The 27,723-nt window shown below is 32.3% G+C and overlaps 1 protein-coding gene across 1 annotated transcript; it reads right to left on the bottom strand.

Annotated features, from left to right (window-relative positions):
• Positions 1-2,452: 2,452 nt before the first annotated feature.
• LOC117691761 (coadhesin) lies at positions 2,453-17,844 on the bottom strand. Its single transcript, XM_034478454.2, has 4 exons — positions 17,405-17,844; positions 13,037-13,130; positions 9,434-9,610; positions 2,453-5,009 (listed from the first exon to the last, which is right to left on the bottom strand). Exons 1-4 carry the CDS (start codon positions 17,717-17,719, stop codon positions 4,822-4,824), a joined length of 774 nt encoding a protein of 257 aa, XP_034334345.2. The 5' UTR covers positions 17,720-17,844; the 3' UTR covers positions 2,453-4,821.
• Between the last annotated feature and the right edge of the window lie 9,879 nt (positions 17,845-27,723).

The raw sequence follows: 27,723 nt of genomic DNA, 5'->3' as shown, positions 1-27,723 counted from the left end.
CCAAAACAATTCACTAAGGTTATGGTATTCACATCCTAAGGAAAAGCTTTTTTTTTAGCTTTATTTAGCTTTAATGATTTATATTTTATATTTATCATTTACTTTATTTAGCTTTAATATACATTTTTTAAGGTTTGGTCATATCATGTCGACATGTTTTGAAAATGAGGATTGAAAAGTGAAAAAAAAAAACTCCGTATTTTTAAAGGTGTGAAACATGTACGAAACATAACCAACTAATTGGAAAAAATATTATTATAGAAGGTACATTTAGCATACAATATAACTATAAATTACAACTCATGCAATTTACGTCTTAGTCCAAAATAGAATACCAAAGTGCTAGGGGGATGAAGTGCTCGGGGGTTTTTGGCCAAGAAAAATAGGAATATATTGTTTCGTTAAAATGTCCAACTACTGGAAAAGAGTTTTTGTAATGCACTGTTTGCTTTAGAAAGAAAAATCAAGTCACATTATTTCTCGAACAAAGACTTTTCTCAGATATCTAAAAGGATTTGTTTGTTAAAATGTTACAATATTGATGCGTTAACAGATTCAAAAGCTGTAAAGTGATGTGCTTTTTTGTAAAGGGCAATTTAAAAATTCAATACGTTAAATGGTTCTGCACTTTTCACTATTTACATGTCTTATTACCGCTAACAATAAGTTAATATACATAATAAGAGTTATACAAAAATATGTTAAGGTATATACTTCACTTATGCTTATGCATTTTTCTCTCATACTGCACCTTTCTCTCATACTGCACCATACCATTGTATTTTATAAAAGTATACTGTTTCTGATTTTTTAAATAAATAAAATACAGATTTGGAGCTCAGTGGTATTCTATTTTCTCAAAAAACATAAGAAAGCTTACATTGAATCGTTAATTGCTTCTGAATCATAAGACCTTGTATCTACTTGCAATAAAATAAACAGCATAACATACATGTAATAACTATGTATTGCAAAGAAAATTTAGTTGTCTTCTCACATACTTTTATGGAGTCATGTGACTTTAAAAAATAATAATCGTAATTCATAAAAACAATTTTGCATAAAAAGAGTTTTATTGGTTTAGACTACCAAGTAATTGTAGATAATTAGTAAAGCGCTGGGTCTCCCGTGGATTAATATTTAACCTCTAGACCCCTGGTCATTTTTTTCGAAGCTATGAAAATTAATTTTGTAATTCATGTAACCAATTCAACTTTTCAAAATAAAGAATAGGCGAAAATACATGACTGTGTAAAGGGGTGAATGTATGTTTGAATTAACAAATTGGAATATTACAATGACTATATCTTTATCCGGTTTTTTTTTCGGTTAGCTTTGTTTAGATATATGAATGTAAATAGTTAATTCTACTTTCCAAGGATCATCAGTTGTTGAAGGTAGAGCGCACTATATTTTAATTTTATTCTTACCATGTCATTCCGTTCAACATTTAAAATTCAGTAAATATGTCTGATGGATTTTAATTAGTTATGAAAATAACGTTTTGTATTGATATTTTTCTTTTTAAATTTAAAATTTCCTGTCTCAATTGTGATTGCCTTTGGTATCATTTGTCAATATCGTACCACGAGTAACAAAAATTAAAAACACGGATCCGCTTTAATATATATTGTTACCATACACGTAACTCCTTAATCGTTTATGCAGACTTGTAGCGGTATATTGTCGAAGATAGTTCAGACTGATTTACTCAAAAACTTTTATTTAAGAACAGCTTTGAGATTGAAAGACATTATCAATTTAATTAATGATGTATAAAATTCCTACTGGCTAGTCAATTGAATTACTTAAAAAGGATATTTCAATTGTTTAAGATATGATCCATATTTTTAATAGTATACAAAATACATGCACTTAATTATGTAACTACAAACTGTCAGAAGAAACATAAATAAAGTTGATTATAATTAACTTAATAATTTGAGGTTCTAATTTATCCTCAAAAATTCATCACTCGAGTTCTCGGAGAGGATGAGGGTGTTTTCCTTAATTGCATTGATTTCTGTTTCATTTGATAGACTTTTATACTGTCTTGTTTTGACAACTATTCATTGTCTTAATACTGATAAACCGAGTCAGTTCCTCGCTTTAGTAACGCTATGATTGGAAATCAATATATTTAATGAATTAAATTGGTTTTGGACATAACAATGTTGTTTCATCGTAACAAGAATGTATGCGTATATTGAAGGTGTATACGTCACTGATTGCTGTTTTACATGTAGTAATGATTCCTACATGTAGTAATCCTTTATACTAAAATCTAATATAAGTAGTGATTCTATAGTCTGTTCTTTTTTATTTATATTTTTTCCCTGTATGAAAATGTACCTGTTTGTCTGCACCTCTGATGATTTGTATTTGTATGTATTATATATATGTTCCTCTTATACCAAATTATTTGGTCTGAGTGAATAAACTGAACTATAGCAAAAATAACAATTTAATGAGTCAGACTATATCCTATAAACGTAATCAGTAAATCTATCAAAAGAATCGGCGAGTCCATTTTAATGAAATTTCAATAACCGTATGTCAAATTGACTTTTATGACGGTGATTAATAATCTATACATATCCAGTAATCAACACTGAAGGCCATGAATAGAGCACGACAGCTTCTGTTAAAAGAATGGTGTGACATTCGACCATAGAAAACTAAAGCAAAACCAATAATTTTGGGAGTTCTCCTTTATTTTGCATGTACTTAATATTTGATATACGTACCACTATAGAATCCTTTTTTTAATCAAAGATAAAAAGAAACAGCAAGGAAGATATGCATCATAATTTAAATTTATTAAGTTTATGGTAGGCGAACAGTGTTTACATTCAATCCCAGTACATTTTTACATGAAGCTCCGCCCCACATTTTAAAAGCTTTTAAAAATTTCAATTAGCGTGTTCGACGTGACTTTATATGTCATTAACATTCATTTCTGTGAAAACATTATTTGCCTGCTGTATTTTTAATGACTGTAGAGTTTGGTGATAAATAATTTCTTGCCCGATCTGCTTAAGTATTTCATATATATATCATCTATTTTACTAAGGTTCATAGATTTCATTTTTTTTATCCATTAAATGGACACAAACAAGTGCGAAGTTTATATTACTTGGTCTACAAAACCATCGATAATGTGCCATCCATTACTATAAAAAAAACCTGTCCAAGCTTTTAACACCAACAAGGGTTTTTGTTTTTCTTTACTCTCATTTGAAAAATCAAGGTGTATTTTGTTTGAATCACTGTATAAAAAGGGTTTGCTGATATATGCTGGGATGTCATACTTTCTCCTATGATGTCTATCTACATTTGAAATAATCATGAATCAAACATATAATATTATCTATATCAAATATTGATTAACATATTTTGTGTACAGACTCAATATCACTAATATTCAATCTGAATGGTTTTGAACCATTTTTTAATTGGAGAGAAAAATTGATTTTTAAGCATTTAATGCAACTGTCAAAGAAGAATATTCAGAAAAACATTTTTTATATTTCATAAAGTCGCTTCTATCATCACTTATTCAAAAAAGAGATTCATTCTTTCACTTTCATGGAATGACCATAACAGTCGAACACGTGATCAAACCCGATAAAGCCTGAATAGCTTAATACATGTATTGTAGAATTGATCACGTACCGACTTTATTCATTTTTTAACAATTTGTTGTCATGCAAACCCTCTTGCTTCCCAAAAGTGCACACCATTTCTCACATCTCGATTTTTTTTAGCACAGTAGACCATGTATAATCACGCTGAGCAAACCAACTACGAGATGCTGTTGAATGTCCAATTTTTAGGTAATATGCCAGCGGCAAGCTAAATGAGGCCGGTTCGGGTTTTTTGCGGAAAAACTACAATAGCGAAACTCTTTATTATTAAACCATATATCATTTACACCATTTCTAGTTTATCTGCGAAGTTTCACGAAAATCGACCTTCTGAGGGGCCGTCTCAAAATAGGGGTACAACCGTATCCTGTGAAATGAAGTACCCTATATGCAATATTTTGCCAAAAAATGACTAAGTTCAAAAGCTGGGGTTCTTTTCATAAATTATCAAAAATCAAAATCCTAGCAATATGCACACCTCTGATATGTGTTCAATTGATCTAAAAAAAAAAATAACTTCCTATCTTGAAAACTGTAGGAGGAGTTATTCGTACAATGAGGGTACCCTTTTGGCAGCCGCCCGCCCGCCTGCCATTTCCACCATTTTAAAAAACCGGATTTTTCCGTTGGAAAACCCGGTTAAAAACTGTTGTTTTTGGAAACTGGATTGTTGTTTATTTTGTGTTCAGGAGGGGGGGGGGTGTTTGTAATTCTTATTTTTTTGTTTCTTTGTGGATTTTTCTTAATCTGTAAATATTTTTTTCTCCTTAGATTCTATGATACTCAGCCTCAAAGTATTTTGTCATTCTAAAATTGTTATTTTTCTTTAAAACTGTATAAATTAATTGAAATAAAATGAAATGTTTAGATGATATCCATGCATTTTACAAAGTTACTAGTATTGCAAATTTGCCTACGATGGATAAAATGGTATAAATAAACAAGTTGGGTTTGAGTTGGAAGAAAAAAGTATTGGTTGCTCGAACTCCCTGTGTAATTGAATGGTAGTTCTCCGTGGATCAACTACGCCAAACATATTGTTGTGTGGCATTAGGGAATACTAACATTAGAATTATAATGAAAAATGTCTGTATGAAAGTCAAATTTTTGATACGGATAAAAGTTTCCGGATAATTTAGAGTTTTCAATTGAAACTTGTCCATAAAGGCTTCTGTTAACTGGAAGAGGGAGTTGGACAGCCGTCCGTGTTACATGCCACGGTTTCGTTTGATTTTCCCCCGCAATTATTTCCGCCGTATTTTGGTGAGGGGTTATTGCACGACCGTTGACGGGAATGATATCCCCCTCCACAAGTGACTGGACAGTTTCCCCAGTTATTCCATCCACCCCAGCCACCATGAACTAAAAATAGAGAAGTACAAGAGTCAGTGTCATCAAAACGCTTAGCTGCAGGACTGTAGCTCCCGGTCTGACAAAATTCGGATGGACGACCTGGGAGCTACAGTGCCTACCATAGGAAAAATCTGCAATTTACGGTGCACAAAAAATTGCGCTAGTTTTGGACTTATTAACCTTATTTTCACACAAATTCTGTCCATTAAATTATTCAGTCAATTTACTACTGAAATCGTCACTTTATTTGCCTCAGACTTTCTCTTAAAAATGATAACCGACCTCGGAAAATGAAGTATGTTAATTTACGTCGAGATCGAGAGTCGCCATTTTTAAATGTAAACAAACTTGCACCACTTTAATTTACAGGGCTGCTGATGGTGTTTAAAAAAATATCAGAGGCAAGTGAAGTGACGATATCTGTAATAAAATGTCCGAGGATTTTTTTGGGATCAAATATTTGTACAGAATGTGATCGTAAATGAGATTAATCGGTCCAAAACTAGCGCATTTTTTTTGTGCGCAGTAAATTGCTGTTTTTTACTATGGGAGGCACTGTAGCTCCCAGGTCGTCCATACGAATTTTTTCAGACCGGGAGCTACAGTCCTGCAGCTACGAAACGCTTGCACGTACCTACTACGAAACACGGGATATCCTACTATTTTGATGGTTGTAGATCCTATTTAAGATGAATCACTAACCCCAATTATTAGGGTAATATATGTTTATTCTCTCTTTAAATCTTACGTAATTCAAACGTCAAATAGATAAATGTCCTGAATGGTTATTCACTTACCCTCTTTAGGCTCATTTTGTTTGAAAGAGGCATGGTCACGATTTTTGTTGACCAAATTTGATTTTTTTTATTTTAATTGTTTACAATGCTTTAGTGATGCAGCCAAAATTTGAGTATTAGTTGTAGAGTTATATTGCAAGATACAGAGCTTACAGATCTGTGTCAGGTAAACAAGGATCATGTGTGGCAACGCACTTTAAAAAAACATTACGCACTTTGAACAAATTTTCAAAGTGCGTTAAATTTGGGACCAAAGTGGTCCCAAAATTAACGGAGTTTGAAAAAAAAAATTCAATGTGCGTTATTTTTCAAAGTGCGTTGTAACAATTGTGCCATGTTTTTGTTACATTGGTTATTCAATATACCGTAAAAAGTTCTTTTTCAAGCTGATTTTTCAATCTGCTGATATTTTTTTGAACATAGATAAAAAGTTCCTAACAATTGTCAGATCAATTTTACTTCTAAACCTAGAAAATTCAAAATGTAAATAACCCACGACCTGAGCTTTGTTTACATATAACGATGATTTTTTTTTTCATTGTAGGCTCTATATTTCATTATATTATCTTCCAATGAGTATGATTCGTTCATTTATTACGGAAACGTGTAGTTAATTCATAGCTCTATAGAAACGTATGGTGGCATATCTCTGCCCCTTGTGTGCAAGTTATTTTTCCATCATATATGTCGACATGCAAGATAAACATGTTGACATGCAAGATAATTATGTCAACATGCAACATAACTATGTTGACATGCAAGAAAATTGCAATCAGATAAGAATTATACAAAATCTCAATAATTCTCAAATATCGCCCACTTGTGACATCCAAGATGCTAGATGCTACCTTTTTATGTCGACATGCAACTTATTTATGTTAACATGCAAGATAAATATGCTGACATGCAACTTATATATGTCAACATGCAACTTATTTATGTCAACATGCAACTTATTTATGTCAACATGCAACTTACTTATGTTGACATGCGAGATGAATATGTTGACATGCAACTTAGTTATGTTAGCATGGGAGATAAATATGTTGACATGCAACTTATAAGTTGTATGTCAACATACTTAGTCGCATGTTAACATAACTAAGTTGCATGTCGACATAAATTAGTTGCATGTCGACATAAAGAAGTTGCATGTTAACATAACTAAGTTGCATGTCGACATAAATAAGTTGCATGTCGACATAAAGAAGTTGCATGTTAACATAAAGAAGTTGCATGTTGACATCAATAGGTAGCGTATCTAGCATCTTGAATGTCACATGTGGGCGATATTTGAGATTTTTTATTTGATTGCAGTTTTCTTGCATGTCAACATAGTTATGTTGCATGTTGACATAACTATCTTGCATGTCAACATATTTATCTTGCATGTCCACATAATTAATAGAAAAATAACTTGCACACAAGGGGCAGAGATATGCCACCATAGAAACGGCTAGACTGAAATTTAAACGCCTCGTTTATCGACTGGTTGAAACCAACAGTGACTGAAACAGACAGGAAACTGACAGGACTGAAATCTACACGCCCCGTTTGTCGATCGGTCGAAACCTACAGCGACCTAAGAAAAATTGACTGCACGAAATAATCATAATAATGATCAAGCATGTCTTGCATTTACTAGAATTTTTGTAAGAAATATAAAATCATTAATATAAAATTAATGATTTCTAAACTGATGTAGAAAAATTGATAGGGAAAAAAAGTCGATTAAAGAAATCAAACATTAAAAGCTCGTCTAAATAATTTCATGGTTTATTGGCGTAAGGAAGAAGTAAGAATTTTATTGAGAACAGAATGCTTTTTAACGTTACATTCGAATTCGTGGCAATTGAAAAGATAGGAACATAATTATATTGGTCAACATACTTTTTTTCCTTTCGACGATTTCTAGAACATTTATACTCATGCAAGTTTCGCTTGATCAATTTTACCTAAGAAAACATTTTATCGAGTTATATTTCTATCCAAAAAAGCTGGGTCAATTGATTCGTTTGTTTTAAAGATAGTTGACGTTTCTATAGATCAATAGTTAGCCATGGAATCTACTTTGTCATGTTTATAGCTATTATAGGTACGGTATGAAAGGGTACATATATGTATATATAGTAAACTTTATGTATATAATGCAACTTTTGGATTGAAAATGAAATTAAAGATCAAAACCTGTTTGTGAATTTCTTGATTTTCCAATGACAGTCAATTCGTATTTTCAATTTACTGTTTACCGTAAAACAACGATGACGTCACTCGACTAACCGATCGATATCTTTAAATGGAGTTTCAAACGATGTACAAATTGAATTTTTATACCATGATGTTCCCTTTGTGACACAGATAGATACATTTTAACTATCTTCGCTTTTGTAGTCTCCTGATCGATACGGTTACCACTGGCTTAATGTTCATTGAAACAATAACATGTCTTTATTATATGATTCTGCAATGATCGCTACCTTCATAACCGCATAAATCTTCAAAGATAACATCTTATTGTTTATATCTACATGATCTTACTTATAACAAATTTATATATTCAACGTATAAAGTAAATAATATTAACTAAATCATCGTTCATATACAGAAGAACGTTAGATAATGGAAACAGCCTAACCAGTGACTATATGAATTTGAGTCTGAAATCATTATGTTTATTCCGTGTTGTTCGGGGTATTTTTTCGGTTGCTGAAGTTTTCGACCAATCGATAACCTTTTTATTGTCTGCCCCAATTCATTGCATCAATCACATTACTTTTTGATGATTTTTAATAAAAAATAATACAAATACCCGTGAAAGAAATACAATTGAAATCGATAAAAGGGAAAGTATCAAAGATCTATAGCGAAAAGTGGTGGAGGCAAAAAGTCGGGACATAGTATAGATCTGCTTCGAGTAGATTTTAGTCCTGCAAGCCTTTATATAGCTGTGAATTACAATAACTTCCCGTTAGATAAAGAAGGTATCAAACGTACTGTGTGTTAAAGGGGCATGGTCACGATTTTGGTCAAATTTTATTTTTCTGTTTTTATTATTTACAATGCTTTAAAAATGCACTTCTAACGATCAAATGAGTTTTGAGAGTTAGTCGTAGAGTTATAAGCAAGATACAGGGCTCACCACTCTTTATCATGTAAACAAGGCTCGTGCCCTGTTTTTGTTTACATATGTTAAATATACCAGTAAAAATCTTTTTCAAACTGATTTGTCTATCTTCTTATTCATTTTAAGCATAAATAAACAGTTCCTAACGTTTAACACATTACTTTTGGTCTAAATCTGTAATTTTCACTTCAACATTCAAAATGTAAACAAATGCTTTCTTTACATAGCAAAGAATTGTAAGCTCTGTAACTCGCTTATAACTCAACAAATGACACTCAAATTTTGGTTGCATGTTGCATATTAAAAATGCCTTACTGAAGCATTGTAACATTATAATTGGAGAAATAATTTTTGACAAAAATCGTGACCATGCCCCTTTAATATATTTCGAGTTAACATTCTATATGTACGAAGAAACGCAGGAAGAACTGTTACATACATGTACATGTATATGTTTACAACTAGGATCAAATCAGTCAGAAGACTTAATACAAAAAAAATAATGTTGTTACCTGGAGGGTAACATGTGTAGCTCATGGCCGACCAGGTTCCTCCAGGTGGACAGGTAATCTTGTTTACCGGCCCTACTCCTGTGTATCCACTATTACAGGCATAGGTAGCAGTTATTGGTGAAAACGTCCGCACACTCAGGTGACCATTGTGTAAAGCAGGGTATGGTGCAAAACATTCTGCAAAAAGAAGTACATTACTTAATTTGTGTTTAGATGCGTCATCTATCGAACAGAGAATATTCAACTTCGTACAGTTAGATCCAAAATATCGAATTTTTTTTTTTAATGGAGACAGTTTTTTATTAAAATATACTGCAAGTTCTGAACGTTGAGTTGGGCCTCCTTTACATAAAAACATGCATTCTTTTACTCACTGGATATCATACAATTATCGACTTCATTGTAAGCCGATATGTGGTTGTATGGACCTATGTCGGGTGATATCGACCGAAGACACAGAAAATGATATTGACGGAGGGTTTAATGGTTTGTTCCCGTTTTGCACACATTTGAAAATTAGGTATCGAAAAAATGTGTGCGAAACAGGTCGTTATCCTTTATACGTCACTGTATATTCTCGAATGATTTATTATTGGACAAAAATGATCCAAGGTCAAGATAATAAGATTGTGTTTACTGTTTACAAATATTTAGCAAACCAATATATGTATAATAATGACTGTGTAAATCCATGGACTGATTTTATACGACATATTTTAGACTCATGTGGGTTCTCTAATATCTGGACTGAACAATGTACTGCAATAGTTAATGATAAGTGGATTTCTGCCGCCATCAAACAAAGATTGCAGGACCAGTTTATTCAGAAATGGGCAAAAGATATAGATAATTCATCTAAAGGTCAAATATATAAATTTACAAACAAAAGTTTGGTTTTGAAAAATACTCAAGCATTCTTACTAAAAAAATTTGGAAACCACTGTTAATAAATTCAGAACAGCAAATCACCGTTTACCGATTGAAACCGGTAGATGGTATGGAATTCCTGTAAATGACAGAAGCTGCACACTCTGTAATAGTGGTAAATTAGCGGACGAATACCATTTTATTCTTGAGTGTAAATTTTTCTTAACTTTACGTAAGCAATTCCTACGTACCAAGTATTTTCAAAAACCAAGTACATTAAAATTTAGGGAACTGCTGATGACAACGAACATCAAAACATTGAAAAAATAATCTCTTTTATATTGAATATCCAAGAGCAAGTCTGCTGTCCAGCCCAAACTATATTAGCATTTATTATTATTATTACTCTCCGCGTATTGAACACCAATGAAACATTGTATTAAATTTTTATATGATGATCTATTTTTTTCTACCACTTTTTGTATTATTACTATTTTTTTTTCTCTTACGTACCTATGCTTACTAACACATGTAATACTATGTTGTATTACAATTTATATATAATTTATTAGACCCTTGACATCACAATTTAATGTAAATATGTTATTGTACCTCATGTACCATTGTATGATAATGGTTTGAGAGAATAAATTGAATTGAATTGAATTGGGAATCTAACCAGGGGAGATAATTGCTTAATTGCTATAGTCTATATCACAGTCCCTGTGAGGGCAAATTGACAATAAAATAAATAAAACATATCTACTCCTTTTTTGATATTTACATTTATTTTATGTTACAATATAAAATGCATAAAAGCACATTTACATAACAATTGACACGCATGTCTTGAATTTAATTTTAACACCAATTTGTACATGAACAATTTTTTATTATTTTATTTAAACAAAAGAGATTATTGCAAAAATTGTTGGATATGTAATGCTTTTGTTTAACTTGCTGTCTATAGGAAATGCATGCACAAGTTTAAAGAGAAAATATATTTTAATATTAAATTATTGCTTTTGCTGACATAAATGGAGGAAAGGTGTCTTTTGAAAACGCTGCTAAATATTTCTCATTCATGCTGTTGCTTGAATAATCAAAGAAAATATACAAACTGTATGACGATAAATCGGCAATTTTATATGCTTCAAAAACTGTAAAGAGATCAAATGTAGACCTAATTCATGCATGTTCAAAACTTAGACATAACTGTATCTTAAACTTCGACCTTTTCAGAAAAAATATTTTGGAAAGCCCTAATAGCCAATGCGAATTACCAGAAGATTCTTATCATTTGTTTTTTGGTTGTAAAAATTATACCAATGCACGAAATGAATTGTTTTCAAACCTTTTGAACTTAAATCAAATTAATATTATTAATTGTCATTTACTTTTGTGGGGAGATGAATCTCTGAGTGTCAATTTAAACCAACATATTTTTTTAGCTGATCAAAGATTTATAAGAGATTGTGGCAGATTCTTGTAATTTCAATTTTACTGCCTAAACCAAATTCAACAGATCTGTTTATACATGTATGTTTGTTCAATAACTTAACTATATTAGTAATATCCATTTCTAAGTACTTTCCATTCTAAACTACTATACAGTTGTAAATTATTATACTTGGTAAGAACCTCGTAAGTTGTAAGAACTTGTGTTCGAACCATTTTGTATATGTTTATACAATAAAATATGTTCAAACCATGTTCAACCTTCTTAACATTTTTGTGCTTCGTGTATTTAGCTACTGATTTGAAAAAAATCAGAAAGTGACCCGCAATATATACTAAAGCGGTGATGTCATAAGAACTACTGTCAAAGCCGCTACTTCAATTGCAAAGATTGAAATATTTTTTGATAAAGATCTATTTCCTTTCATAATATTCTTTCTGTTGATACCAATCAACCAATTATAAACATGCTTTTTACATATTTTGCAATCAAGTTGTAAAAAGAGACACGGAGTACCCCATCATTTTCACAGCGTCTTGACGTTGTGAAGATGATCAGTGAGTGGAAATTTAAGACTATAAAACATATCATTATCTTTTTTTATTACATAAAAAATGGTGATAGTTATAAGTTATTAGACCTAAAACACAACAAAATATCTATATTCTTCTTGTTTCATAGTAAAGGCGCTGATAAAACACAGGTAAAAATCCAGGTAAAAATCTTTGACTGAAAGCAGACTATAATTGCTATCACAACACAATTCACACCCATTGTTCTATACCCAATTATCAAATGTGTGCAAAACGGGAACAATATATTGACCGTACAATCAAGTCTATAATTGTTATAATCACTCGCATCACAGTTATCGCTGTCAAAAACTTCGTTTAGAACAAAATGCTTAGGAAGTGTACATTATGACGTCAAAATAATCTATATTTTAAAATATTTAAAAATGCATTAATTACAAATCAAGCTATCCCTGCTTTCATTATCGCATTATGAACTAAGAAAATTAAATGCCGCCGGTAAATAGTTTTGATGACTTTTCACCAAGGGCAGATAGTACGGAAACTACTTAGCATGTTTTTACCTAGAAAATATTCATAGATATGTAAATAATATATATTCTACGGGCGCGCCTTAGCGTTGATATCGGAAAAAGACGAATGTCACATAAAGTACTCACAACCAATGAAAGTGACGAAAATTATTGTTGTATCTCTCAATATATCATTGCTAAAATTGTATGGAATCATTCAATTAACCATTACCTGTTACAATACAGATGCTATTGGAGACAGTGAAAACACAGGTGGAAAAACGATCACAGGTAACCCCGCCACAGTGTTTGTCACTTTGATCAACCTGAAACGCAAAAAATATGGATGGAATCATCAAATCAGAGAGCTTTACCTAAAACGCGTGTTAACAAAGTGGGAATCTCAAAGGAGCTGGGTAGTTGTGGCCATTTATAGGCTATATTTACCTCCGCGAGACGAAGAGTTCTGTATATAGTTATAGAAACATGCTCAATTTTAAGCTATCATGTTTAGTGTTTTCTTTATCAAAGATAACTTTGCCAAATTAAAAGATATCATACATCAAAGTTTTAATAAATCTGATGGTTAATTTGTTGATCTTCCAGCTTCCTTAATGAATTAAAAATAAAGGTTTTCTTATATATCTACAATACATGTACAATATGTAGACAAATTACATGCTTTGAGCTGATTTAAGCGGGGTTATTTTGTGAATATTAAATGATAGAATAATGATAACACAGAACATAAATGTAATTAATGCTGTCTTATCTATTAATGTTTTCTATGATAAAATGTTGTTTAAATTGATTTGATAACAGGCATCAGATGTATTGAATAGCAATGGGAGAAGTTGAAATATATTTTTAATGCGTTTTAAAATCCTTTAGTAGTAATACAATGCATCACAAATTGTATTTATTGAGATGTTCTAAAAAAGTATTGTTGGACATAGAACCATCTTAACAATACCTTGGACTTTCCGTAGGGCGTACATGTAGCTATGTATTCTCTGCGTCAAAACAAATTAAAAATGACGCGGTTTCAGGCAAAATATGCACCGATTGCATAGTCTTAGCTTAAAAGCCAGACAAATCTTGTTGATTTCAAAGAGCCATGGCTCTGTGGCTAGCAATGAAATAGACAGGCCTACATCATATTGCTGTTGACACATCTACCCAAAGTCCAAGCTCCTGTTAAAATAGTTGTAATTCCATGTGGAACTTTGAACCCCTCATTGGGGAAAATAATAATCCGAAGGCCAGTTTGATCATTACAGATTTTACAATATCCGAAAGATTGCATTATAATAATGAGGGTGCCTTTGCGGTCACCTGTGTACCATGATAGCTCTCAGATAGAACCGTCAGGACCCAGGGGTCATTAATTTCACAATTTGGTATGGACATCATTACTATGCATTTTAATTATTTCAATTATATGTGCAAGTGAAAAAGAAGACTCTCAGAAGATTTAATACTTTTCACTTTATGGCCCCAACCTTTGGTTTGAGCTACTGACGCAAGGGCCATCAGCTCAGGTAGAGTGGTACATGGATACGCAGTGTAACCATGAATCAAATTTTGTACTATTATACATATGAACGTAGAAACAAAGGTTCTCTAAGATTAAATCAATTAAACTAAATACCGTAGTTAAATTGGCCCCGCCCAAGGGCCTGAAGGATGATGCAAAATATGCCAGTAAATTGGCGAATTTCCTTTTTTTTAAATAAATATCTCTTTTTATTTTGCATGTACTAAATCTTTGATATGTGTCCTCTAATAAAATCTCTTTTTTACCCAAGAAAAAACCCAATCAAATGGTAGATATATATAAATCATTATTGATCTATGTTTAGGTTACACTGTAAACATTGAATCTCCGCAGACTTTTAGCTCCATCCCACATTTGAAAGCCTTTAAAGTACACGAGCCCATTTAGGTACATTTCCCCCCTACAGCTGGTAAATGTACATGTATTTTGTCAAATATGTACCCCATTGCGTTCATGTGTAACTTCATCAAATATGCAAAAGTCCATTACGTCTTTCTGATTATATACTGATGCTGTTCACCCGGTGTGGACTCCCTTTTTCTTTCATAATGTTACTGTAGTAGAGTGAAATTTTATAGGTTTTTAACAATTAAATTTCAGAATATTGATTTCTTCATTATTATTGACATGTTCTAATCTATTTGTTACTTTTTAGGAATTTTACTATTGCAGACTTCGATTCATTTAATTACATAACAGAAAATGATTTATCAGTGGTGAATAAATAAATTATTTAGTTGAATTAATTTAATTTGATATTTAGTGTTTATTTTTATTTACATTGGTTACTCCTCTTTGGAGTACACCTGTAGACTCTATTTATAGCATTTATTTGAGTGGTCACTTAGATCTGGTCATGTGATTGGTTTATAGGGGTACTTGTATTTGTTCATTTCTGACTCCTGAATTTCATGCTAAGAGGCTAGCCATGCGGTTTTAACTGCCATATTAGAATTTTGAAGTTGTTCTATATTTTATTCATCTTTGAAGTATTTTCCTGCACTTAGAAGGTTAGTTCTTTTAGTGTATTACAGTGTAATTGGGTTTACAATTTGTTTAATTATTCATTTATCTATTTCCACTTCTTTTCCCACTTTGAATGAATGTTGGAATGTTTAAGATAGAATTAGAGGAGAGTGAATGGCTTATGTGAGTTTATATTTGTATGAATGCAGTCATAGTAATTAAAGTAATAATCTTCAAATTAGGTTTATCAGGTGTAAATAATTGTGTTTTTCTTAATAAGTTTAAAAGCTAGGAGAACGAGTGTGAGTGCATTATACATTGTAATTAAAAATTTTACAGTTTTATAATGCTTAAATATAAATATCCATACATGTCAAAATCATATTTCTTTCACATTTAGTTTTGACATACACTTACACACAACCTACATGTAACTGGTAGAAGTTTCCATGACCTTCGCACCCCATGGGAGGTATGATATATATGATATGTATGGAACGCCTCAACTGCCTCATGTAGGTAATCTTCATAATATGATGATACTTCATATAATGAAGTATCAGCATGTAATGTTAAAGTATCAGCATGTAATGTTAAAGTATCAGCATGTAATGTTAAAGTACCATCATGTAATGTTAAAGAATCAGCATGTAATGTTAAAGTACCATCATGTAATGTTAAAGTATCAGCATGTAATGTTAAAGTATCAGCATGTAATGTTAAAGTACCATCATGTAATGTTAAAGTATCAGCATGTAATGTTGAAGTATCACCATGTAATGTTAAAGTATCAGCATGTAATGTTAAAGTATCACCATGTAATGTTAAAGTACCATCATGTAATGTTAAAGTATCAGCATGTAATGTTGAAGTATCACCATGTAATGTTAAAGTATCATCATGTAATGTTAAAGTATCAGCATGTAATGTTGAAGTATCATCATATTATGAAGATTATCTACATAAGGCAGTTGAGGCGTTCCATAGATATGTCTGTTTATATGAATATATTTTCATCTCATTGTTGAAAAATATAAGTATATTGGACAGAACTATTGCTACATTTGAAATAATGTTGAGAAAAGAATTTGAGTTTATATGCATAACTTGGTTATATGTTTTGTTCATGTAGTTCAATTGATTTGCATGAGTTATTTGTTATTTGAAATTTATTCAGTTTGTGTTAAACAGAAACTTTCTTTGAGTTGAGCATATTTATAAAAAGCTAATAAGAAAGTTTATTGTTAATTTGAATTTGCTTTTAAACTTTGGAAAATTGTTTTGTTTAATTTTATCATAAATTCAATACAAGGTCATGCATGCAGAATTTGCATCAAGAGTTATCATTTTTGTATTTATTGTATTTTATTATATTCCAGGGTCGGGGAATTTTATTCTGTAATTTGCCATACACAAACAAACCTACAATAACCTGTCTTATTCCACTCGGTTTCATTACTCGTCTACACCCTCGTGTCGCGTGACATAGATTTCGGTAAGCGTGTTCGATGTGATTTACCATATGTCATTTACCTTGATTTATGTGAATACATTATTTGTTAGATTGTTCTATTGTTAAAATGACAGATGTCTTACGGACCCGGTTTAACTTACTGTGACCTGAGCGTAGCCTGGTCACGGTAAGATTATTCTTTTTAATTATTTGTATTTGATTTGAACATATTTTATTGTATATATATAACATACATAAACAGATGATTAGACATAAGTTCTAACAACTTACGAGGTCTTCACCTTTATTTTATGTAAGTTTTACTAATAACGGATTCCCTTTGTAAGTTTTCTCTCAACTCGAGAGAATTTGACAATAAATAAAGCCACGTGATATATGAACGAGCTTTGTCTGATCTGCCTACTTTCTTCATATAGATAGTGTTTATTATACTAACCCCCCCCCCCCCCCCCCCCAATTTTATTCAGTTTTATTCATTGAAAGAACAGGGTAACACACCAGAACGATCGATTAAAGTACTTTAGTTAACATAAAAAATCTTAATGACCAATACTTTTAACTTATTCATCTAATTTTCATAGATTTTTTTAAAAGATACTCACTATAGTTTCCAGTTCCATGTAATCAAAATTAGGATTAGGTGTAAAGATGTTCGTTTCGCTTTTCTTCTGGTTAAGTAACTCGCAGTAGTTATTTATCCGATGATAATTTACAGATAGACAATCACCGTGAACTTGGCATTTCTCATAACAATCGTTTGGTCCGACTCGGTGAAAAAATTTCACAGGGAATACATCAAGTTTTACTCCGACTGCATCAGTTTGGTTAAACGGACATGCTGGAAATCCACTGTAGTACGGAAAGGTGGTGAAAATCAGGACGACCGCCACAACACAAGGCACAGTCTTCAACGACATCCCGCTACGAAATATCAAAAGATTTTTCCCCTCTCTCTCTTGCTCTCTCTTCCTTTTACTCCGGAGTAGGCATGACTGTCCCTTTCTCTATCTATACCGATTGTCTATCTGCAATTCCCCCCGCTTTTATTTAATGATATATGATAAATAAAGGTAGCTTAGGGATTTAAAACGTTCGGCTGTATTATTCCAGTCAAAGGTTTTAGCTTTGTTATGTGGAAATGGGATTGTCATTTAATGCACACCATTGAAACTGTTCAAATAATTATATCTACATAACAATTAAAACGTAATACAATTTTATAGAATCAGCAGATTGCATTATCTGATTTCCTTTTGATTTATATTTGTTATAAGCCACACTTTGCTGATTTCATTTTATTGTTGAGTATCTTCTGACTATAAAACTTGTTCTATATTGTTGAAATCGTTTAATTAAAACTTGTTCTATATTGTTGAAATCGTTTAATTAAGACTAGAAGCGGGGGTGTTTAAACAAATTAAAATTCGAAATTTGTTTACATCTGTTTTAGTCGATTGGTAATCAATCATTTGTAACTCAGTACAACAAATAAATATCACATTAAAGTTTTGCAATTAAGGTCTGGAGTTGCAGTTACATGAGACTAAAAGAAGCTCATCTATATTCATAGACTGTACAGGTTGGAAAGGTGTTCGCCAAGATCTCCTGTGTTGTGTGAAATTGACGCTATTTCAATTGAAATATACAGCCCTGGATGAAGTCAAACAAGTGCCACTGGGGGTATTTTTGTGCAGAGATACATGTATTAGATGCAACTATAATCAATCATTTAAATTTTAAATTAATTACTTAGTGCTTTAATCTTGATTAATTAACTTAAGCAATACTGTAGTAATCTAAATCTACTTTAAAAATTTACAATAATGCACCGCACAATAACAACAACCCCCCCCCCCCCCCCCTTGGTGGGATTAAGAGGATTGTTGATTCGTAAACGATGACGCGATTAACTCTTCACGACTCCAAAACAAGGTGACGTCATAACAGAGTGTCAGTCAAGGCAAGTAAACAACGGACACGCAATGCGATGGTTTGCTATGGAACGCCATAGCTGCCTTAAGGTCAATTTCATATTATATGAACTGGTATTTCATTTATATGCAAGAGTAATATCATTATATGCAGTGCTAACATCATTATATGCAGTGCTAACATCATTATATGCAGTGTTAACATCATTATATACTATTATTTTACCATTATATTTAGGGGTAAAATCTTTATATGAAGTGGTAACATTATTACGTGATGTCGTAAGATCATTATGTGCAGTAGTTTATTCATTATATGCTATGAATAAATCTTTATATGATATGATAAACTCATTTCATACAGAGCTTAATTCATAATGAACCATTGTTCAATCGTTATGTTATATGGTACACTCTTCATGTGCAGTTGCAAAATCCTTTTATGCAGTGCAACTTCTTGACATTAGGTGATAAGTTCATAATATGCAGTACTAACATCATGTTATGGTGTATTAAAACCATTATGTATGGTGGTAAAACCTTTATGTATTGTGGTGAAAGCTTTACATGCAATTGTAAATCCTTTATATGATGTGACAATTTTATAATATGCCGTTGATGAGTCATTATATTATGAGGTCAGTTCTTTACATGATGTGATCATTTCATTATATGGAGTGGTAACTTCTTTATATGCAGTCGTAACTCTTTATGATGAGGTTGTAAACTGGTTCTCGCTGAAAAGTTTTAATGGGGAAGAGATCCAGTTTTATTTTTAAAAAGATGCCGCGTTCGTTGTGACGATGCACATTTCCTGGTCAACTTGTCGTTTGTTTTGAAGAGAGAGAGAGAGAGAGAGAGAGAGAGAGAGAGAGAGAGAGAGAGAGAGAGAGAGAGAGTTTATCTGTCCTTTAACATCGATATCATAATATCAATCATTGAACCCATTTTGTGTGAAAAATCTTATTTATTATTAGTAGAGTATGCTTTTAATTTAAGAGTAAAAGAAATTACAAATCAAAGTACTGAAAGTACTGAAAAGCGCTAACCTAGCTTGGTTCAAAGAAAATTTACTGTGTGCAAGCGTAGGCGGAAATGAGCCTTATTGAAATTTTGGTTTATGTTTAATGAATATCAATTTAAAGTATCGAAGGCCAGATTTCTTTAAATATATGTTACTTTCTTAAGATGATGTGAATTACAAGCTGGACTTGTATATGGATACTTGCCTGAAAAAAGATATGTTAAAATCACAAATTATACCTTTTGAACAGTAATTTTTCACAGTTTTTGACATTTTCTTGCAAAGAATCGATTTTATTTTTCTATATTTTAGCTTCTGAATACGCACTATATTTTTTCATCACTGCGTAGCATCCCGTGCTGATGTACGTAAGCCCCGCAAACCAATCGTATCTACTCGGCCATTTCCGTCACCCAGATAACTGGTTCCCTTTACCTCTAACCAGTTTAAATGATGTATATTTCTGCTCATAGAGGGCAGTTATTCCTTGCACCGGAAATAGAAGTCTAACGACAATAAAGCGCTGAGCTATGCTTAGCGCTTTAAAAATGAAGCAAGCGTTTCAAAATCAAAGTCGAAAGACCTTTGTTTCAATGTACCAGGTAGATGCTACTCCTCGCTGATTAATGCCTCCAACGCAAAAGGAATAGACAGATTATTATTCATAGACATAAATAAAAATTATTTTTCATTTTTCTTAAAATTAATTTGATTTTCAAGAATTAATAAAGAAATTGGTTGGTCTTAACCTCTTTTTATGGTTGTTTCATCCACTGTATAAAATTTAAGCTCACCGGGTATGTATTTTTGTATTTTAAATCCAACAAAGAAGGTGTTGCAGTTCCTGTGCTATTTTCCATAAAGCTGTTGCAGATATTGTCATATCATTTTTATAGGTCCATTTTATACGCGGATCAGTACAAAATTTTCGGGGGGGGGGGGGGGGTACGATGAATACTGAAGTTTGTCGAAGGGGTGGGGGGAGGTGGGTCCGAGGCAAATTTTTGGTAATTTCATGGAAATTTTAAGAAATTTTAATTTTTCTGGGGCGGGGTCCTCCCCGCGACCCACCCCCACCCCGTTCAAGACCCCCATGCATTAAACAAATTGTAAAATGGTTTCACTGAAAAATGTGACTGGTTTCAAGGCATATCCGATTTTTGTTTCAAAGAGGCATGTTTTTAAAGATTAAACTGCGAAAAAAAAACCTCCGAAGTTAAAAAACGGTGTTTTAAATCTTAGCAAACTTCATCGTTTCTAGTATAGCCGAGTGGTTACGCAGGATGTCCGAATAATCACCGAGACTAACTGCTTGGTATTTTTTAAATTAATTTTTGAAAAGGTAATACCCCTATTCCGATGGTTTTGAAAATAAATGATGTCGGGATAAATAAGTTTCAAAACGCTTGTCATTGTAATATTTTATATGTGTGCTGATTTTTTCAACGTTACCGACTTTGTTCACATTTTAAACATTTGTATCTGCAGATCTGTAGCTCTCTGGTTGAAAAAATTCGGATAGACAAATTCCGAATTTTTTCAACCAGAGAGCTACAGGTCTGCAGCTAGAATACTTGCTGCTGAACGAGGAAGTAACGCATTAATCGATAAAGTTAATGTATTTTTTTTTGTAAAAAATGTCGTTTTCAAAATATATATACACATTGTTCGACATCGTTAAAAGCAAGCCGTGCAATAATGTATGAATCAGCAAAATACGGATAAGTTTGTTCCAAGCACCACGGTTTATATGGATGCTATTAAAATTATTTTAAATAACAATCAAGAGCAAAGTAACTCCTCAATTTAAACGTTTTTAAAGAGACAGAATTAGATTTATTAATTCAAAAAGCTTCAAAGAATTACATATTTTGTTTAAAACACAATAGCAAGTAGAAATCAAATTGTTCTATGTTAATATCAAGATACATAAAGTGATCTTCCTAACTGTATGCGCGGATCTAGAAGCAGAGGGGGGTATTTAATTTCTACAAAATTCAATCATTTTTTGAAATTTATTTTACTTTTAAAATTAAACGCGTACTCTACTAAAATTCATTCGATTTATCACACATCGATGTCTCTCTCTCTCTCTCTCTCTCTCTCTCTCTCTCTCTCTCTTCAAAACAAACGACAAGTTGACCAGGAAATGTGCATCGTCACAATGAACGCGGCATCTTTTTAAAAGTAAAACTGGATCTCCTCCCCATTAAAACTTTTCAGCGAGAACCAGTTTACAACCTCATCATAAAGAGTTACGACTGCATATAAAGAAGTCACCACTCCATATAATGAAATGATCACATCATGTAAAGAACTGACCTCATAATATAATGACTCAACAACGGCATATTATAAAATTGTAACATCATATAAAGGATTTACAATTGCATGTAAAGCTTTCACCACAATACATAAAGGTTTTACCACCATACATAATGGTTTTAATACACCATAACATGATGTTAGTACTGCATATAATGAACTTATCACCTAATGTTAAGAAGTTGCACTGCATAAAAGGATTTTGCAACTGCACATGAAGAGTGCACCATATAACATAACGATTGAACAATAGTTCATTATGAGTTTAGCTCTGTATGAAATGAGTTTATCATATCATATAAAGATTTATTCATAGCATATAATGAATAAACTACTGCACATAATGATCTTACGACATAACGTAATAATGTTACCTCTTCATATACAGATTTTACCCCTGAATATAATGGTGAAATAATAGTATATAATGATGTTGGCACTGCATATAATGATGTTAGCACTGCATATAATGATATTACTATTGCATATAAAAAATACACCAATTCATATAATATGAAATTGACCTTAAGGCAGCTATGGCATTCCATAGTTTGCTATCATAACGGATATAAGGATTTGCGAATTACTGTGAAGTAAAACCAGGTAGAACATCTGTATGTTAAATCTTACGGTCGGCGGAATATCACCAGTAGCCGTTTGATGCTGAGGATAATTTGGAAATGAACTTTGCACAAAATTGAATTCGTGAATTCTTTGTTGAGCTGAGAAAATTACGTCGATCTGTTTTCTATTAATTTCTTAAATTTTGGTTTGTTTCTTCATATAACAAAACAAATGTTGACTGTATTTTCAGGCAACATTGATTATGTTAGCCCCCTTGGGACGAAAATATTGCCCTCCGCTTCGCGTCGGGCAATATTTCGTCCCTCGGGGGCTAACATAATCAATGTTGCCCTCAACCCCAGTCAATATTTGTATAATACAATGTATTTATTTACAAGATGAAGTAGAAGTCGAGTCTCACAATTCTCAATACAGTTACAATGTACATGTATACCAGATATTTAAATTTTAAAACACAATGTTTAATAATTCGTATTAAAATGATGAAGTCAGACTCAAAGTATCACAGGAGACTATTTATCAATCATCTTCTCTCCAACTACCGCCATATTTATTTAGTTCTATACGAATTGTTATCGATATTATTTCACATCAAAAGTTTAAATATTTATCAAATTAATCTGCAACAGTTAAGTTTCAAATGTTAAGTTTTAAAAGTTCAATGTTTCAATTGCACAGAACTCTTTAACGTATATGTACATGTATATAGAAATTCGAATTAATGTGCACAAACGTGTGAATTTATTCTGAAATATTTTTCAATTTTATTGTAATTTGTTTTAAAACTCTCTCTCTCTCTCTCTCTCTCTCTCTCTCTCTCTCTCTCTCTCTCTCTCTCTCTCTCTTCATGCATGACGAAAATAGATAAAGTGCACGTCTACCTGTATGTAAAGACTTAAATTTTAATTCACTCACACACTCCATGCCTCCACCTGCACTAAAATTTTAAGTATAATATACTTGTTCGTTTCAACAGAGCACGGTTATTCGAGGTATTGGACACAATTATAACATTTACAGCAAACTACATCGAAACGTTTAATAGGCACTTACTCAAGAAAAGTTTCTACGTAATGTTTTGAGTGACCTTTGTCCAATCAGATCGTAGAAGGCGGAGTTGAGACGTTACCGCTCGTGACTTAATTAGAGAGAGAGTTAACTGGTGAATGGAGTAAATTATAGATGACGCAGATGAGCGAACTATCTATCAACAAGAGTTATCCTATAAAGTGACAAATCATGGTCTAGTATACCTTTGTATAAAAATGTTCTTAATAAATGGTAACTAAGTGTGAAACATCTCGGACTATATGCTCGGAAATTTAGTTGGTTAGCTACGTCATTCTCATCCATGTACATGTTGTCGACGGCGCGCGGCCTAAGAAAGAACAAGTGCACTTAAGCTATAGAGAATGGGCCCTTTTTCAGTGCCGTTTATATGTAGAAAATATCATCAAATTGCTTTTTTCTCATAATAGTTAAGCACTCATGGATACTTCTGATTTATATGCACGCTTAAATTTACCAAAATTAGAATACAATTAAAAAAATTGAGGATTTTTAAATGCCTATAAATAATCTAAATTCGGAAAAATCGAACCGAACCTACTTGAATTGTGTCTATTTAAATCAGAGGGAGGAGACATTTAAATCAACATTGCTCTGTTGGTGGATCGATTGGCGCGTTTGCTGAATTATACTTTATGCATTATTTTACGTCTGAAAAAAAAATCGAATGAAGCTTTGAAGTTGCATATTACCATAGTGACAAACAAATATTCCTGACCATACAAAGATGAAGGAAAGCGATCTAAAACGTGTCAATGTTTTACAGTGAGCACATTTGACAAACGTTTACCTGGATAGAAACCACGTGATTGTTTGAAATAATTTATTCCATGCGTGAGTTTAAACATGGGTCACGCAGGTAATAGATTTCGCTTGCTATAGGAAAAACCTTGAAATTTTCATACGTTTTTCATTTTTTAGGTACCAGCCTAACCGAGTACAATCTTCTTACTTTCACAGGAGTTTACTAAATGTATAATGCGTATATTGTCTTTTCCACAAGTTTGTACTCGGTTAGGCTGACAGTAAACAAAGGCTTTAAAATGAATGCCTGTCCTCGATTTACTATACAAAATCACGAATGTCTGCTGACCCCTACTATGTTTTAAAGCTTCGTGCTTTTCATAAACAATAATTTCAGCGCTAAAACTTGTTAATTCTTATGGAATAGATATCAATAGATAATGTTAAGGAAAAAAATATGCTTAATTTGATTCTTCATTTTTTCACTTTTCACCGGGGCCCATAAGTACACTCGTCCTTTTCACAATCGTTCTTTAAAACGCTTTAAAGTTATACCAATATAGGATATACATGTAATTTTTATATACAGACCTTAATTAATTTGTTTGCAAGCTTATATAACTAATGATTATTCCTTCATCGGCACCACTTATAATTTACTCAATTCTCTCTCTCTCTCTCTCTCTCTCTCTCTCTCTCTCTCTCTCTCTCTCTCTCATTCAAGTCACGAGCAGCAATGTCTTGACTCCGCCAATTAAGCTTTGATCTGATTGGACAAAGGTCAGTCAAAACATTACGTAGAAACTTTTCTGGAGTAAACCCTAGTTTGCTGTATTAAAATAACTATAGTATATACTTTGACCCGTGCGTGCACGGGTTGACATTGCATATCGGACATTTACGAAATAGGTACATCGACACACCGTATTATTCACATTTACATAACAAAGTTTTAAACCTACAATAATGCAATTAATTTCACTACACTTTCCTTAGTTTGAATAATCTAACTTTGTCTCGGGAAAGTTAGAATACCTCCCATATACTAGTACCCGTAATGTAGCAGAAAATTGCAAAATCGCTCCGGAACGATTTTGGAGAAAATTAATGAAGTTGCCTTGAAATTTTTTTTCAAGGCAACTTCATTAATCTTCTCCAAAATCGTTTTTTACCTAGTCAAATTCATCATAATAAATCTGTTTGGGATAAATACCTTTCATCTAAAAATTTTAATCCATATAGTGGAAGAATTCAACACTTTTTCACCAACGTACACGTAATATCTTAGCTACAGAAACAATACCCGGAGCGCATTCTATCATAAAACTGGGTCCGTAGGACATATGCATTTTTACGATAATACATATTCTATCTATACTCTCCTAAGAAATATAATGTGATTTTTTTTTCCTGCAATCAAATATTTTTTGTCATCACGATAACAAAAGTAAGTACATGTACTTATTTGTTCTTTTATACTTTCTCTCATAAGAAATCATTAATATATATGTACAGAATATATAGCAAATTTCCCATGAAAATTTGCCCGTATTTGTATTGTCATCTCTGAATTTATTCATGCAAATATGATATTGTGGAAACATAAACTAAAGATCCCGTTAGCGTGAATACATGTATATTGCGCAAGAGCAAAATTGTAAAATCCAAAAAATCCAGATGATTTCCGGGATTTTTTGAGGAATTTTCGTTGATTATCAATTAGCGAAGCTTAACAGAGAAAAAATAAAAACAAATTTGTAATCTTCAAGTACCAATGATGTTTAAAATATATAAAACAAAATACAGTATTCTTCCGATTTATCGGTATTAAAAACCAAAAATTCGAGTCTATTATTTTAATATAGATAGTATAGATGCTGCGAGATGACATGTTTGTTTGTCAAACATGGGCAAAGGGAGGTAAGGCGGGATAGTTGAATAAATAAAATTCCAAATATTTAGAGTTACCGAACATTGCTGAGGATCGTTAAGTATCAATTACAATTGGTCGTACGTGATTCTGGTAGACTACAGTCGTATTTTCATTAAAAAAAAATTATAATCGTATGTTAAAAATTCTTTGGTAAACTTCATGCAGATTTCAATGGATTCACCAAACTACTGTCACGTGATCAATGTGATAGGAACATTTTTCCTAAAGCTGACCAAAAATTGAATTGATTTCATTAAATACGGATTGCTCCCCCCTTTCACCGTAGTAGTTCTATATTGAAGTTCTCCGATCATCGGCCTTAAAGTATATTTTTAATGGTATCCATGCATTTTACGAAGTTATGGCAATTTTGCTACAGACAATGATGGAATAAATAAATGTATACAAGTTAGTAAAAAAGGTTGTACCGTTGCATCGGTGGCTTGAACCCCTTTGCCTCTGGGTAGAGGACTCTGTTGAACCACTAAGATAAGCGCTTCGTTGAATGGCATCACGTAATATCAACAATTCGAAACGAATTAAAAATTTTTTATATAAAAAGCAAATTTATGGTACGAATATATAAATTTCAGATAATTTGGAGTTATTGAACATAGCTGAGGATCGGAGATCATTAAGTCTCAGTCACAATTGGCCGTACGTGATTCTGGCCGTCCACTGTCATATATTTATGAAAATAATATCAATATAAGTAATGTTCCGCCATAATATATCAAGTATCGTTGTGGAAAATTATAAAATTTTAACTTACTGGCAGGGTGTATATATACATAACAATATTTAAGAGATGTTGTCAAATTGTAAATTTTGTATCACCCGCCCAGTAAATTCACAATTTACAATTTGACAATAGCACGTCCTGTTATATGTATTACTTATTGTTTGTGGGGGATATAGGATTGCATCGTGACAAACAGGAACAAGGTACATGGAATTGATTATCAGTATATAAATAGTGCCTGTTTGGGAGGGTACCAGTTGAAATTAACACCCCGAGAAAACCATTGTCAACCGACGCGAAGCGGAGGTTGACAATGGTTTTCGAGGGGTGTCAATTTCAACTGTTATCCTCCCAAACAGGCACTATTTATTTTGTTATACTGAATGTCTTTTTAAAAAATTTTTAAGAAAATTTTACTGCTTTTATATAGGAATAACGTGAATTCTACAGCGAACCGTACGCGCATAATTTTCGCGCATGTAACATTTTTTAATGTTACCCGTTGCCAAGTGCGTTGCTAACGCTGAGGGTAATAGTAAATATTATTAACTGCGTCTTAACCAATCAGA

This window comes from Magallana gigas, chromosome 9 (genome assembly GCF_963853765.1).
Source record: "Magallana gigas chromosome 9, xbMagGiga1.1, whole genome shotgun sequence".
NCBI classification, from domain to species: domain Eukaryota; kingdom Metazoa; phylum Mollusca; class Bivalvia; order Ostreida; family Ostreidae; genus Magallana; species Magallana gigas.
This window is presented reverse-complemented; position numbering and strand designations above follow the sequence as displayed.

What these genes read in the sequence shown, in the direction of transcription:
- LOC117691761 (XM_034478454.2), bottom strand. Translation starts at nt 17,719, where the DNA reads ATGTCGTTGAAGACTGTGCCTTGTGTTGTGGCGGTCGTCCTGATTTTC. An exon ending in TAGCATCTGTATTGTAACAG is followed by an intron (nt 9,611 to 13,036) that starts GTAATGGTTAAT and finishes TTCTTTTTGCAG; the next exon opens with AATGTTTTGCACCATACCCT. An exon ending in CTACACATGTTACCCTCCAG is followed by an intron (nt 5,010 to 9,433) that starts GTAACAACATTA and finishes CTCTATTTTTAG; the next exon opens with TTCATGGTGGCTGGGGTGGA.